The following is a 12,109-nucleotide window of genomic DNA, read 5'->3' as shown; positions in this document are numbered from 1 at the left end:
CTTTTTTCTCTCTTCACCTCAACCTCTCTCGCGTGTTCCGTTGCCGGAGAATCTGTGCCACTCCGGGTACCGTAAACCCCTCCCTTCTTTCACCCTCGAGACCTGCCCCCTCCTCCGTCGTTTTTTTTTTACGCCGCACAAGGTGTTTCCGTCCTCGCGTCGAACTTCCTCGAACCCCACGATCCATGCGTATTAAAAAAAAAAAAACAGGCAAGGGGGCCCCCCATCACGGAAGTCGCACGTATATACGCGGATTCCGATCGAAGAAATCCACCTAGCGAGTCGATGCCAACCCCTAGAGCCACGAAATACATTTTTTTTCTTCCTACCCCTCCTGATTCACCCTCCATCCCTGACTGCAACATCCTAGGTGTGACCTAGGCTCTGTGAACCAGGGTGAGAACTTTTTTATAAGAAGCTGGACATGGGAAAAAATGCGAGACTGACTGCCTCTGTGGATAGATCACGTCGAGTGGACCACAAAGGTAGATGGGGAAGATAGAGGAATAGGAAGGGGTTGAAGAAGATGAATTCGTGGAAATTTTAGATTATCGAAATTCGATGAATTTAGTAATTTTCCTTCTTAAGTAGTATGGATTTTTTGATAAAATTTACCAACTAAGTTATAAGTTGATTAAATTGTGGATGGATTTGTTGGTGTGTATGAATTGTTAAAAGAATAATGAAAGAAAATTCCAGATAACAGTAAGATATATATAAGAATATAGAAGAATATAGAAGATCTGTATATAATGAACAAAAGAATATGTGGAACCGTCTAATATGAAGAAAAACCTGATTTCCTAATGATGATTTAAAGGATCGATGAATCATCGATATTCGCTTCGTCGAATAATTCGCGAATAAGTCGAGAAAACCGGAAGTTGAAGACGTTAATCATCCAGTCGCAGAATTTTTCGCCAGGTTTCGTGCCAAGGAAAACACGGAAAACCAGCCTTTCTCTCCTCCCACTTCCTGTCCTCGGTCAGATAGAAACGATGTCCAGGTTTCAAATGAGATGTTCCTCCGATTTTTCGACGGTTCAACGACCCCCGGAAGACAAGGCGTCAGGACAAGGAGGACAGTGGTGCAGGATAGAACAGCTGCAACTTTCCAGCGTAAATTAATGATCGGCCCTGCTGCAAATTTTAAGGAACCCGACCTTTAAATAGCCGGTTACGAAAATCTCGACGAAAATATCTTGGAAACCGAGGGGAGAGACGATCAGCCGGTCCCAGTCGTGTCACGATTTTCCTTGCCCAAGAAAAATCATTGGTGCCTCGAGTTACGAGGAGAGAAGAGGAACGTTGCTTATCCGGACGCAGGACCACGGCTAACCCTTGCGAGAAGGATGGTCCAAACACCCTTGGCAAGGGGTCTGTCTCGATGGTTATATTTGGTATCTGGCTCCGCTCCTCTCGGGCACACATGCCGCATTGGCGTAGCCAAAGGTCGAACGTAGCGGTCAATGTATTTTTCAATCCCTGTTTTCGAGTTAATAGCTTCGTGGAATTTTTTTTACATCGGTTTGGAACGATATATTAAATTTCTTTTATCTGTGTGATAATTTCAAATATCAATATTCTTCTGAATTTTTTTTATGACAAATATCCATTCATTAATAATTTTAATATATGCATCCTTGCTTAGAAATTTTGAAATACTTATTATATTTAATAAAATAGATAGAAAATAAATAATAATTAATAAATATAAAAATTCTTATATCAAATAAGATGTATAGGTAATGAAAAATTCGAACTTAAATCAAATATTTAAACTTTCATTAAAAAATTTCTTTAAAAACGGAAATGATTTTCTATGATTTAATTCTAAATTTCTTACTCTTCAAAAATTTCTCTCTTCTTTCTATGAGAAATCCTCAACAATCATACCAAGCAGACGTACCTATACCGTCTCTCTCTCTCACCTCGTTATCAGAAGCGGAACTACATCTCACAATAAGACCAGTGTCGACAAAGATGTCCAAGCAAACTCAAGCCAGCGTGATATCAAAGCGCGCCGGAAGGCGAACCCCTTTGACCCCTACACCGAAACCCCTTCGCACCTGCAAAAGATTACAACCAAAACGTTTTACCTGTGATCGAGCATAGATTCGAAAAAAACATTAAGGATGCGAAATACATTTGAGATATATACCACAACTTTTAACTTCTCAATTCATTACCTACTATCAAAAAAAAAAAAACCTTCAAAAGCAACGCTCAATTTTTCCTCTCAAACGTACTTAACACTCTATCCATCTACTCTAACCAAGCGTAAGGAGAAAGAATTTCGTATCTAACTTACGTACAAGAGGCAGACAGGAAGCCTGCAGTGCGGTTTCAACCGACCTCTTGACCATCTCTGGTCACCGATATACCAACGCGACGCGCAGCCGCTTTGGGGACGCAGTTCGCTTTTATCTTCGTTCCTCCGTGTCCCTCTTTTCCCGTCCGTTTTACGACGGACGCACGAGAAGGATGCACGGCACGCATACCGAGCGGGAAGAAACGAGAGAGAAGCGATAAACTCCCACGAAGAGCTGGACCGCGGGCGAAACGAAAAGCTCACCGAAACATTCGTCCTCCTCCTCGTCGTCTTCTTGGTCGAGCGAGGCACATGTGCACGTCGCCGAGTCGCCAGACAGATCTTTTTTGTCCCGAAGTAAAAATAATCTTTAAAACCCCGAACAGGATGCGTTGTTAGGCTAGGGGGAGGGAGAAGGAGAAGGATGGAGAGAGAGGCATCGGGCATCGTCACCAAGATGGTCCACGCGGCGTTTTTTCACCCTTTGGACGCTCGTCGCCCTGTAACGGGTGTCCGAAATTAACGCGAGGACCCCAACGTTTAATCCTATGTATGTACGTATGTATGTTGCTCTGCTTCTCTCTCTCTCTCTCTCTCTCTCTCTCTCTCTCTCTCTCTCTCTTTCTCTCTCTCGAAGAGGAGAAGAAGCTTGAACGCATCTGTCGGAAGTGAAGATTTGATGCTCGAAAGGTTTGGGGGTTTTGGTGAGTATTCTTGGTGGAGAATGAGGAGGAATAATGGCTTTGAGACGCCATGATGGTGATAATGTGTAATGATGAGTGTAGAATGGATGATTTTGAGTACGGATATGATTGGATCGAAATCCAAGTGTTGGAGGTTTTTATTCTAAAATGGACGGAAGTTGAATTGGAAGGCTCGAATAACTCAATTATTGATAATTGTTTGGTTACGTTGAATTTGTCGAAACTTGTGTAAGGTAATTGACATTTGGATTTAACGTTGAAGAACAGTTAACTAAATTATACATTGTTTATTAATAAACGATTGAACTCAATCATTGAGTTCTAAATGATATACTTTATACTTTCGTGAAATTGGACACGATTATCGTGAAATAGCTTTATAATTTTCAACCAAAGAAAATAAAATTAAGATAATCGTGAAATCGATATACTATTTTTGGCCAACCAGAGTCGAGTTTCAATTATATTTGACCGAATTCTTCATCTGATATCGATTTTCCTCCTAAATTATTATATTTAAAGAATATAATTGGAATAACATGTACAAAAAGTGAAATTAAATAATAGTTGAATATATATATATATATATCCGATATTTAGATACAATTTACATAAAATTAGATGCTAATAAAAAAAGTTTCTTCTTTTCCAGACATTAAAAAATCTATATTTTAATTATTGTTTTAAAATTTATATTAATAAAAAAATGTTTTACACTTGCAAAGATTAAAAACGTCACTAGATATAAACTCATATAGATTTGAAAATTGATAACAGAATCCTCTAGACAAAGATAGAGATATAGATATCATTTCATTAAATTTATCTCATCTTTAACAAAAAGTATATTAATTTTCTTTTACGTATGTGATAGTATTAACACTCGTCGCGATTTAAATCTTAATCTTAATCTTTTACCGCTTCATTTGAATTGCTTGGTCACTAATTCTTTTTTTTTTTTTTTTATTGAAGAGAATCGGAGCGGACTACAAGTGGGTTACTGCACGTTGTAAATTGTACGGCGATCATGAGACGTATTCTTGATTCCACGTTATCGCAGCCTGCTGTTTGACTTAACTAGGCGGTCGTGCTGCTAAATGGCACACGTGTCCACACATGGCGCAAGCGGCACTCGAGGCTTGTATAACGTACGAAATAAAGAAATCGAGCGAATAGATTTTTATACGAGTATCAACGAATTTGAAATTATTGTTATTGCAGTATGCAATTAAGAATTAGAAAACAATTTTATATGATCGAAATATCTTAGAATAATATTATTCATTGCCAAGTTATCAAATTTTTTCTTCTTATTATCACTCTTATCTTCTCAAGATCAAATACGTTTAAAAAATTTTTTGAACTGTTCCGAGTAATACTAAATTGATCAATTTTGGAAAAATTTATTATTTTAACTGTTTAAATACATATTTAATTCTTCGAACTTTAAAAAAGCATGGTTTATGATCGGTATGGTTCAATCGATTTAAAAAAATTATTGCGCGATTAAATAGAAATGATAAATGATTCTGGATTTTTCAGAATTTCTAGAAGCTTAAAATAATTAAAAAAAATTTAAGAAGAACGCAAATAACACGACCCCAAATTTATTTTATTGCTACTTATTTTAAAACGAAATAAGCCACTATGCAGAGTCAACGTTTATAGTATCGCTTATTAAATATACAACTGAATTCGCGATATTTATGATACTTTTAGACAACAATGTTGCACGACATGGAAATATTTTGCTCGACCAATTTCCAAGATATTCATCCATCGGTAGTTATACTTTTACCTCGCTCCTCCTGAAATCTAAACTCTTTCTACAGGTCAAAGACCGAGCGATTCCCCGGTTTCCCTCAGCTTTAATTACAGCGTGCATCCATTTCTTACCTCTCTACCTGTTCACGCGCTTCAAACTTGCTACTAATTCAGAATCAAAACCATTCTATCCTAATAAAGAATAATTTTCGCTAACGAGAGAAATTTCTGTCTCTTTTTCAAACAACCGTGAGCTCATACAATTTCTTCAAACTTATCACTTCTTATAGGCACAAAATTCTGAATTTTTTCCTTCTTTTTAGAGAATAAAAAAAAAATCTCAACTCTCGAAAAAATTTATTTCACTTCTATTCGTATAATATTAGACGAACGATTTTTCGACGAAATCGTTCCATTTCCTTTTAAACGATTATCATAATCGATAATCCAAAATTATAAATAATTATACATACTTGTTTACCGAATACATAATTTCTCATATCCATAATCCATAATCCTCCTGTTATGCAACAACAACTTGCACGCGACGATTAATAATGTTGGAAAGGGTAAATAAAACTCAGCCTAACCAACGAAACATTTCAATCAACATACGATACACGCGAAAACGTGTATTCCACAAGCATGGAAACACTAACGGACGCTAGGAAGCGTCAGAGGCGGAGTGACCGTATAAGACCTCTTCCTGTGCCAGAGAGTCGTAGAAACCCACGGGTTAAGACGGCGGCGGAAAAATCGTCTGAACCTGCGGACGTTTGAAACACAGTGCCCCACGCGGTAATGAATGTGGGAGTTTCACACGGGTCAACGGATCGCTGCGTTTTCTAGGGATAAAACACACGCGAACGAAGATGCACTTGGAATTTCTCCTCGTTGCTCGGCGCTGAGCTATATAGCGTGCACGTCCGTAATAAACAGGCTTGATAACTTATGCATTCCGAATAGAGGACGATACGATCTATCTGGCACTGCAATAAATACGAGAAACGAAGAGGAATGAATAGCCACCGCTTCTAAACTCGTCCACATTTTACAAATTTTACGCGCTGCCCCGAAAACGTTGACGTTCGATGGAGAGATTGTTCGCGGGGGGAAGAGGGGAGGGGGAAGAGGAGGAAATTAACCGGACACGCGGTTTACATCTTCCTGCGTGAAAGTCGATGTTTAAGAGGAGAGTTGGATTTTAATGGCGGAACGTTGTAGGAGGATGACTTTTGGGATTTGTTGGGTGAGAAAACGGTGTCTCGGGGCACAGGAAGTGGTGCAATATGCGGGAAATTTATGATAGTATCGCGGTATGTAAGATGTTGCTTGGCTCGGGATACGGTGGATCGTGGATTGATTTCCAGACGTGATTGATATTGATTGGTCAGAGGTGGATATTTTCGTTGAAAAGAAATTGTTGAAATCTTGGGAAGTGTAGAAACGGATCACAATAATGATGAAATTGATCCGTGTAAAGAGTACATACGTTTGACGAGAATTCGTACACGTATGTAAGGATGGAGGTTCAAGATTCAAGAAGTGTGCCCAAACATTGACTGTCCGAGATATCTCAGACAGGTCCATGTTTCTGGGACACTGTCCAGGACTCCAGACTCCTGTGTCGCAGGAGCCACAACAGATAATTTCTCGGGTTAGTTAAAAGTCACTTCAGACCCTTCGCTGTCCAGGACAGCCCCTAAGCCTGGGAAACATCGACGTTCATTGCCCTGCCTCTTCCTCGTTTTTCAGTCGACGAAAATCTTTGACGAAATTAAAAGGCGCGATATGAGCGAAACACTAATTGATACTGGCTCGAACCGTTGCTATTGTTTCACGAGAAAGTTGTAATTAATCGTAATCGTCGAGATTTTTGTAATTAAAAAGATATTAATGTTGAATGGATCTTTGTAAAATGATATTTGAAAAATCGAGAAAAATGTATTTTGTCATTGATGAATGCTGCCATTTGTTTACTTATAGCAGAATTTGAATATTAGAGGCAAGAGAATGTTGATCTTTGATAATTGTGTTTAAACTACGGATAGATGTATACTCGGAATTTTATACATGTTATATATTATGGAATGACGTTGAATATATTTTTGCATCATTCTATAATAATTTTAAAATATTTTTGCATAATATATATATAAAACGTAAAAAACTATCCTGTTTCAAAATATCCTCACGTACTTATATAATTATAAAAAAGAATATAAAATACCCTATTATGATTAATAATTGGAATTAGAAAATCTCATCGATATAATACTAACCTATTAAAAACACGATTTTTTCAACACGAAAAAAAAGAAAGGTTACGAAATAACCAAAAAGAATTGTAAGCTTATTAAATAATTAAATAATTCACGCTCACAATCAAGCATTCTACTCTCCTTCTGAATTCTAATATAATATCAGTCGATCAAAATTTCATTGTACACCTTCCTCCCATTTCGATTATCAATTCACCGTTAAAATACAGAACGCCTCGCTCCATCCCTTTCCATCCTCGACACCGTCAACTCGCCCCGTCCTTCTCTAGACTGTCTTTCCGCCGCAGGATCTCGATCCTCGGACGAATAATCCCGTCGAAAGATCCGCGTCGCGGGTATCGATCCCACCACGGATGAAGGGTTTAGTCACGGAATAATTAATGTGAGAGAGCAGGTACCTCCTTGCGTACACTCGTCTACTCCACTTTCTCTGCGATTCGACGCGTACATACGCGTTTACGGCAAGTTCGAAGGGGACCAGCCGTGCATCGGTAATCGCGGCCAGGATCCTTCACGCGAACGATCGATGGATCATCATTGTTTCCCGCGTGAAACGATGATCCTTCGAACGATGTGGATCGACGTTGCATTACGCGGTGATGTTGCTCCCGTGATTTTTTCATAGAGTTGTTTATGAAACAGTTTAAGTTTATGAAATTTGAATCTGAGAGTTTCTTTTCTCCCAACTTATTAATTAATTACAATGATGTTTCTTTTTTTGGCTTATATAAAATCAAATATTTTACGTTTTATGTTTTAAGTGAGTCGTAATAATCGATCGATTGAAATAGTATCGATCGTGATAGGATATTATCCGTCAAATTTTTCGAATTTTATTGATTCAGAATGATTGTTCTGAAAAATCTATCCGAAAATACGAAATTACCAAGAGATGTATCGATACTTGATACTCTAAAGTGAAAGACGAAGAATGATATATGAAAATATCGATATGTTTTTTCCTAATCAATCCAACGAAGATATTCCATCATCGAGTATCAAAATTAAAGTATGCGATATATTTAATTCAAAGTTGGAAACAAATCTGCCAAACCTTCCTTTCGGGTTTCGAAACTTTTCAAACCCGTTCTATAATGCAACGGTGAAAATCAGTTTGTTGTACTCCATATCGAACTCCAACTGTTGCACGAAAAGCGCGAACAGCGTTTCCGGAGCCGAAAACCGAAGAAAAGGAGAGAAGGGAATGAAATGAGAAATTCGATTAAAAGGAGATATACGTGATGACCGTCACAGAAGAGGGATACTCGAAATCTTGGCGTGGAAATTTAGCACGAGGTACGAGTAACGCGAGTATAACAAATGTGACACCGATCGTCAACAAAAGGCTGGCGCCGCTCCAACTCGGCATTAACACGCGTGGAAATTACTCTGGTAATTTAAACGCCTGGCCAGTGTTAATCGCATCGTTTCCTCGGCGACTAACGGCCAGCCAAGAAATTTCCGAAACCATCTTCCCCGGCTCTATCCAATTTACCCGAGCCATCGACCAACAAGAGTCTTCAAAACAAACGTACGCCGAGAACGGACGAAGAAGAGCAAAACGAAATAATGGAGGAAAACCCGAAGAGTAAATTGTTAATTCGCGTTTTACAACTTTTTCATCCGTTTCTACGCGAAAATTAAATTAATTTCGAATCTACGGTACTTGAATATTCGACGAAAATTCATTTGCACGTGACTCAAAGTTCCCACTTATCCGGTCATTGGCGCAGAAAAAATCATTGTTTTTTTTTAATAGAATCTTTGTGGATAAATGGATTTTCGAATTATGAACTTTCAGTTTGACACTCTAATATTAACAATTAATTATTTTATCCTTTCATCATCAAATGATCAATAACGTTACAATTTTAAATTTACTGTACCGTATTGCTCACGTGTATGATTAAGCGAATAATACTTTCGAGTGATGGCACTCACATAAATGTACATACATACATATCGATATTTGTACGTACATACGTACAAGAATATTACTTGACAGATTGTGCAGATAAAAATAAAACTGAAAATTCATTTTCAATTTTCAGAAGAATCGCCTTCCTTTGTATACCATCCGATATATCGACGTACTATCGAATTTATCTCGTTAAATTTAATTCGCAATCCTATATCTATATCCAATTTCACAGAAAGAAATCGAAATGAACTTCATAATACAATCTCAACCGCTTCCGACAAACCAGCGTATAAATATAACAATACACCTTACGCGTGCGTATCAACAGATGAATATTACTTCGTCCCATTTTACCCTCGTACTTTAACCGATTAAAAGAAACATATACATATACATATTACTCCCCGATTAATAATTCTACCTCTCAATCGAAACGTATCCGAAACGAACCTTAACCCAATAACCCCTTCCCCGATCCCCCCCTCGAGTCGAATCTCTCCCCGAAAAACGGAGAAATAAAAAGAACCGCGACGAAGGAAGGAAGGAAGGGAGGGGAGGGGAGGAAAGAAAAAAAAAAATACTCGTCATCCACCCTGAAACGGTGCGTAGCCGCGCGAGGATCCCGCGTACCGTCGCGAAACTGTCGGGTCCGTCCGCTCGAGAGACCTCGCGGCCCCCCTATCCAGACAGAGACGAACGATCTCTCGCGGCGGACACAGAGGGGAACGGGAACGCGCTCGAGAAGGAGCGGTCTCGTCGCGGTGGGACAGAGAGAAGACTCACGCGCACCAGTTATATACACACTAGTCTATCCCGCGCGCGTGTAACTGCACGCCTAGAGAGGGACAGAACGTGAGCGAGAGAGGAAGAGAGAAGGAGGGAGCGAGCGAGAGAGAGAGAGAGAAAGAGAGCGGAGCGAACAGATGCCGAGCAAGATCGGACGAAGAGGGAAAGAGAGAGGGAGAGAGGGAGAGAGAGTCGGCGCGCGAGCGAGAGGCAGCGTGCACGGGCAGCGAGGTGGGACAGAGAGAGGGGGATCGGCGTTACCCCCACCACAGGGGTGAAAACTACCCCGAGAGCGCGTGGGGTGTCCGGCCTCGGCGCCGAGGCGAACCGAGCGCGTCCGAAGTGAGCGCAGTGCCCGACACACCAGGTCCCGCACGGCACGACTAGGCGCACCGTCCGGCACAGTCCACTCAGAGATACGACCCATGCTGGACCATCGTCGCTCTGGTCCACGCCGGCATCAGGCATCCAGCATCCGCGCGTCAGGCCACCGCACGCTAACACACCCGAACGAGGACGTATTTGGCCAGGACACGCGCCATCCCGGGAGGTGCGGCACGTTGTCGCTCGTCGTCTCGTGCAACACCGGAAGGACGAGGGACCAACTTTGTCATCCTGTTCCGTACGAAGATCGGTACACGTCCGGGATGCTACTGAATGCTCGGGTAAAGAAGACTTGTTGTCGTGAAGGGAGACGATAGAAGTTTCGTTGGTTCGCGTGTGACGTCTCGCGCGCGCCCTTTTTTTTTTTGTTTTCCTCTTTCGGTTGGTTAACTCAAGAGGAGAGGAAGAAAAAGGAGAAAAGGAAAAGATAAAAAGGAAAAGATAGAAAGAGGAACACGGTGTGTGTGTGAGTGTGTGTGCGCGCCACGGGAAGCGTGTTCCCCGCGACCCCCGTCAGTCTGGTGGAGGACAGTTGCCGCGTCGAAGTTAGAGCGTAATTGTTTCTTTGTTTTTCCTTTTCTTTTTTTTTTTTTTTTTTTTGTTTCTCGTTCTCGCCTCTCTGAATATACACTTATTCTGGGCGAGAACAGGTGATGAGAGGAGAGGTGATAAGAGTATGATCGCGAGTTCGTGTGACATTGTGTGACTGTCGAGCAACGCGCGACGGGTCACAGCTGGCCGCGACACTTTGTTGCGGCGTCTCCTTCGAGGTGAAACTTTAACGTGGAGAGAAAGGGGAGGAATCGTCTCGGTGGTTGTTTCGGGGCGGTTTGGGAAAGAATCGGGATCCAACGAGATATTCGTTCGGATCACCGTGGCAACGGTGGTTCAGCGGCCGGCGAAACGATCCAGGCCTCGCACCTGTGCACGCGGACAGTCCCCAAATACGTGTGTCTACGTTTTCCCTCTGCCTCGAAGTGTCAACATATACGTACACCTTTTGGTTCGACTTGATTCGCTCTGTGTGCCGTTTACACGTCGAGGTGTGCTCGCCTCGTATATGTGCCCGTTGACGTGTGTCGTATCGTCTGGGACTCGCGAACGCGCGGTGTTGAACACCAGCAGAGGAACACGATGAGGACGAACATTAGTTGACGAAGAGGTGCGTCCCGGCCGACTGTCAGTTCCGTCGTCGTCGCGGCCAGGTGCACCAGACGATCGGACGGCAGGTAAACAGGAGGATCGTGATAAACCGGAATCCTGTCGAGATAAACGATCCGAATTAGATAGAAGGGAAAAGGAAAAAATAAGTGCATCGAGGGGGGTTCGCAGGGTCGATCAATCTCTTGAGAGATTTAAGAAAAAGAAAGAAAGGAAGGAAGAAAGAAAGAAAGAAAGAAAGAAAGAAAGAAAACTCGAGAAAAATCGGAAGTAAGTGGAAAAGTTGTTCGAGGTGAAACGAAACAGGTGAAACGTCGGATGGACTCGTTTAAACGAACCGACACCGCGGGGCGGAGGTGAGGGGGAGGAGGACAGAAGGCGTTGACGATCGTCGAATTAACCGTGCTCGAAGGAGGAAATTCCTTCAAGCGTGGTCCTCGCCTCCCCCTTTTCTACCACCCCCTTGGAAAACGTGCGTAAACGTTCGAACGAAGGAATATCCGCGAGAGAGGAGGATTCGTCGTGACGAATACAAATACAGGGCATTCGACCACGGAACGAAACCTTCCGTCCTGGACGTTCGAAGAAGGGAATACGTTGATCGGAGGCGAGGATAAATCGTGCGACCCGCCACGAAGAAGATCGACGAACGTCACCATGAGGATCAAAATGCCCGCGGTCAGGATCGCGCAAGGTGAGTGGACACGAAACAAGAGAAAATAATATGGGACGTTCCTCGACGGCCGTCGCTTCATCTTTCCGTGGAATTATTTTTGGATTTTGCACGGTTAGGAAAT

At 41.6% G+C, this 12,109-nt stretch overlaps 1 protein-coding gene and 1 long non-coding RNA gene across 2 annotated transcripts in view; one reads left to right on the top strand and one right to left on the bottom strand.

Annotated features, from left to right (window-relative positions):
• The window catches only part of LOC107994207 (uncharacterized), a 37,809-nt gene extending 33,734 nt beyond the window's left edge, over positions 1 to 4,075 (bottom strand). The window contains exon 1 of the long non-coding RNA XR_009831671.1: positions 1,931 to 4,075. This is a non-coding gene — a long non-coding RNA (uncharacterized LOC107994207). The remainder of the gene's footprint in view (positions 1 to 1,930) is intronic.
• Positions 4,076 to 9,741: 5,666 nt separating this feature from the next.
• LOC107994204 (B-cell lymphoma/leukemia 11B) overlaps positions 9,742 to 12,109 on the top strand; it is a 40,678-nt gene continuing 38,310 nt past the window's right edge. The window contains exon 1 of the mRNA XM_017050992.3: positions 9,742 to 12,006. Coding sequence (XP_016906481.2) covers positions 11,970 to 12,006 — 37 coding nt within the window. The 5' untranslated portion in view covers positions 9,742 to 11,969. The remainder of the gene's footprint in view (positions 12,007 to 12,109) is intronic.

This window comes from Apis cerana, linkage group LG10 (assembly GCF_029169275.1).
Source record: "Apis cerana isolate GH-2021 linkage group LG10, AcerK_1.0, whole genome shotgun sequence".
NCBI lineage: Eukaryota > Metazoa > Arthropoda > Insecta > Hymenoptera > Apidae > Apis > Apis cerana.
This window is presented reverse-complemented; position numbering and strand designations above follow the sequence as displayed.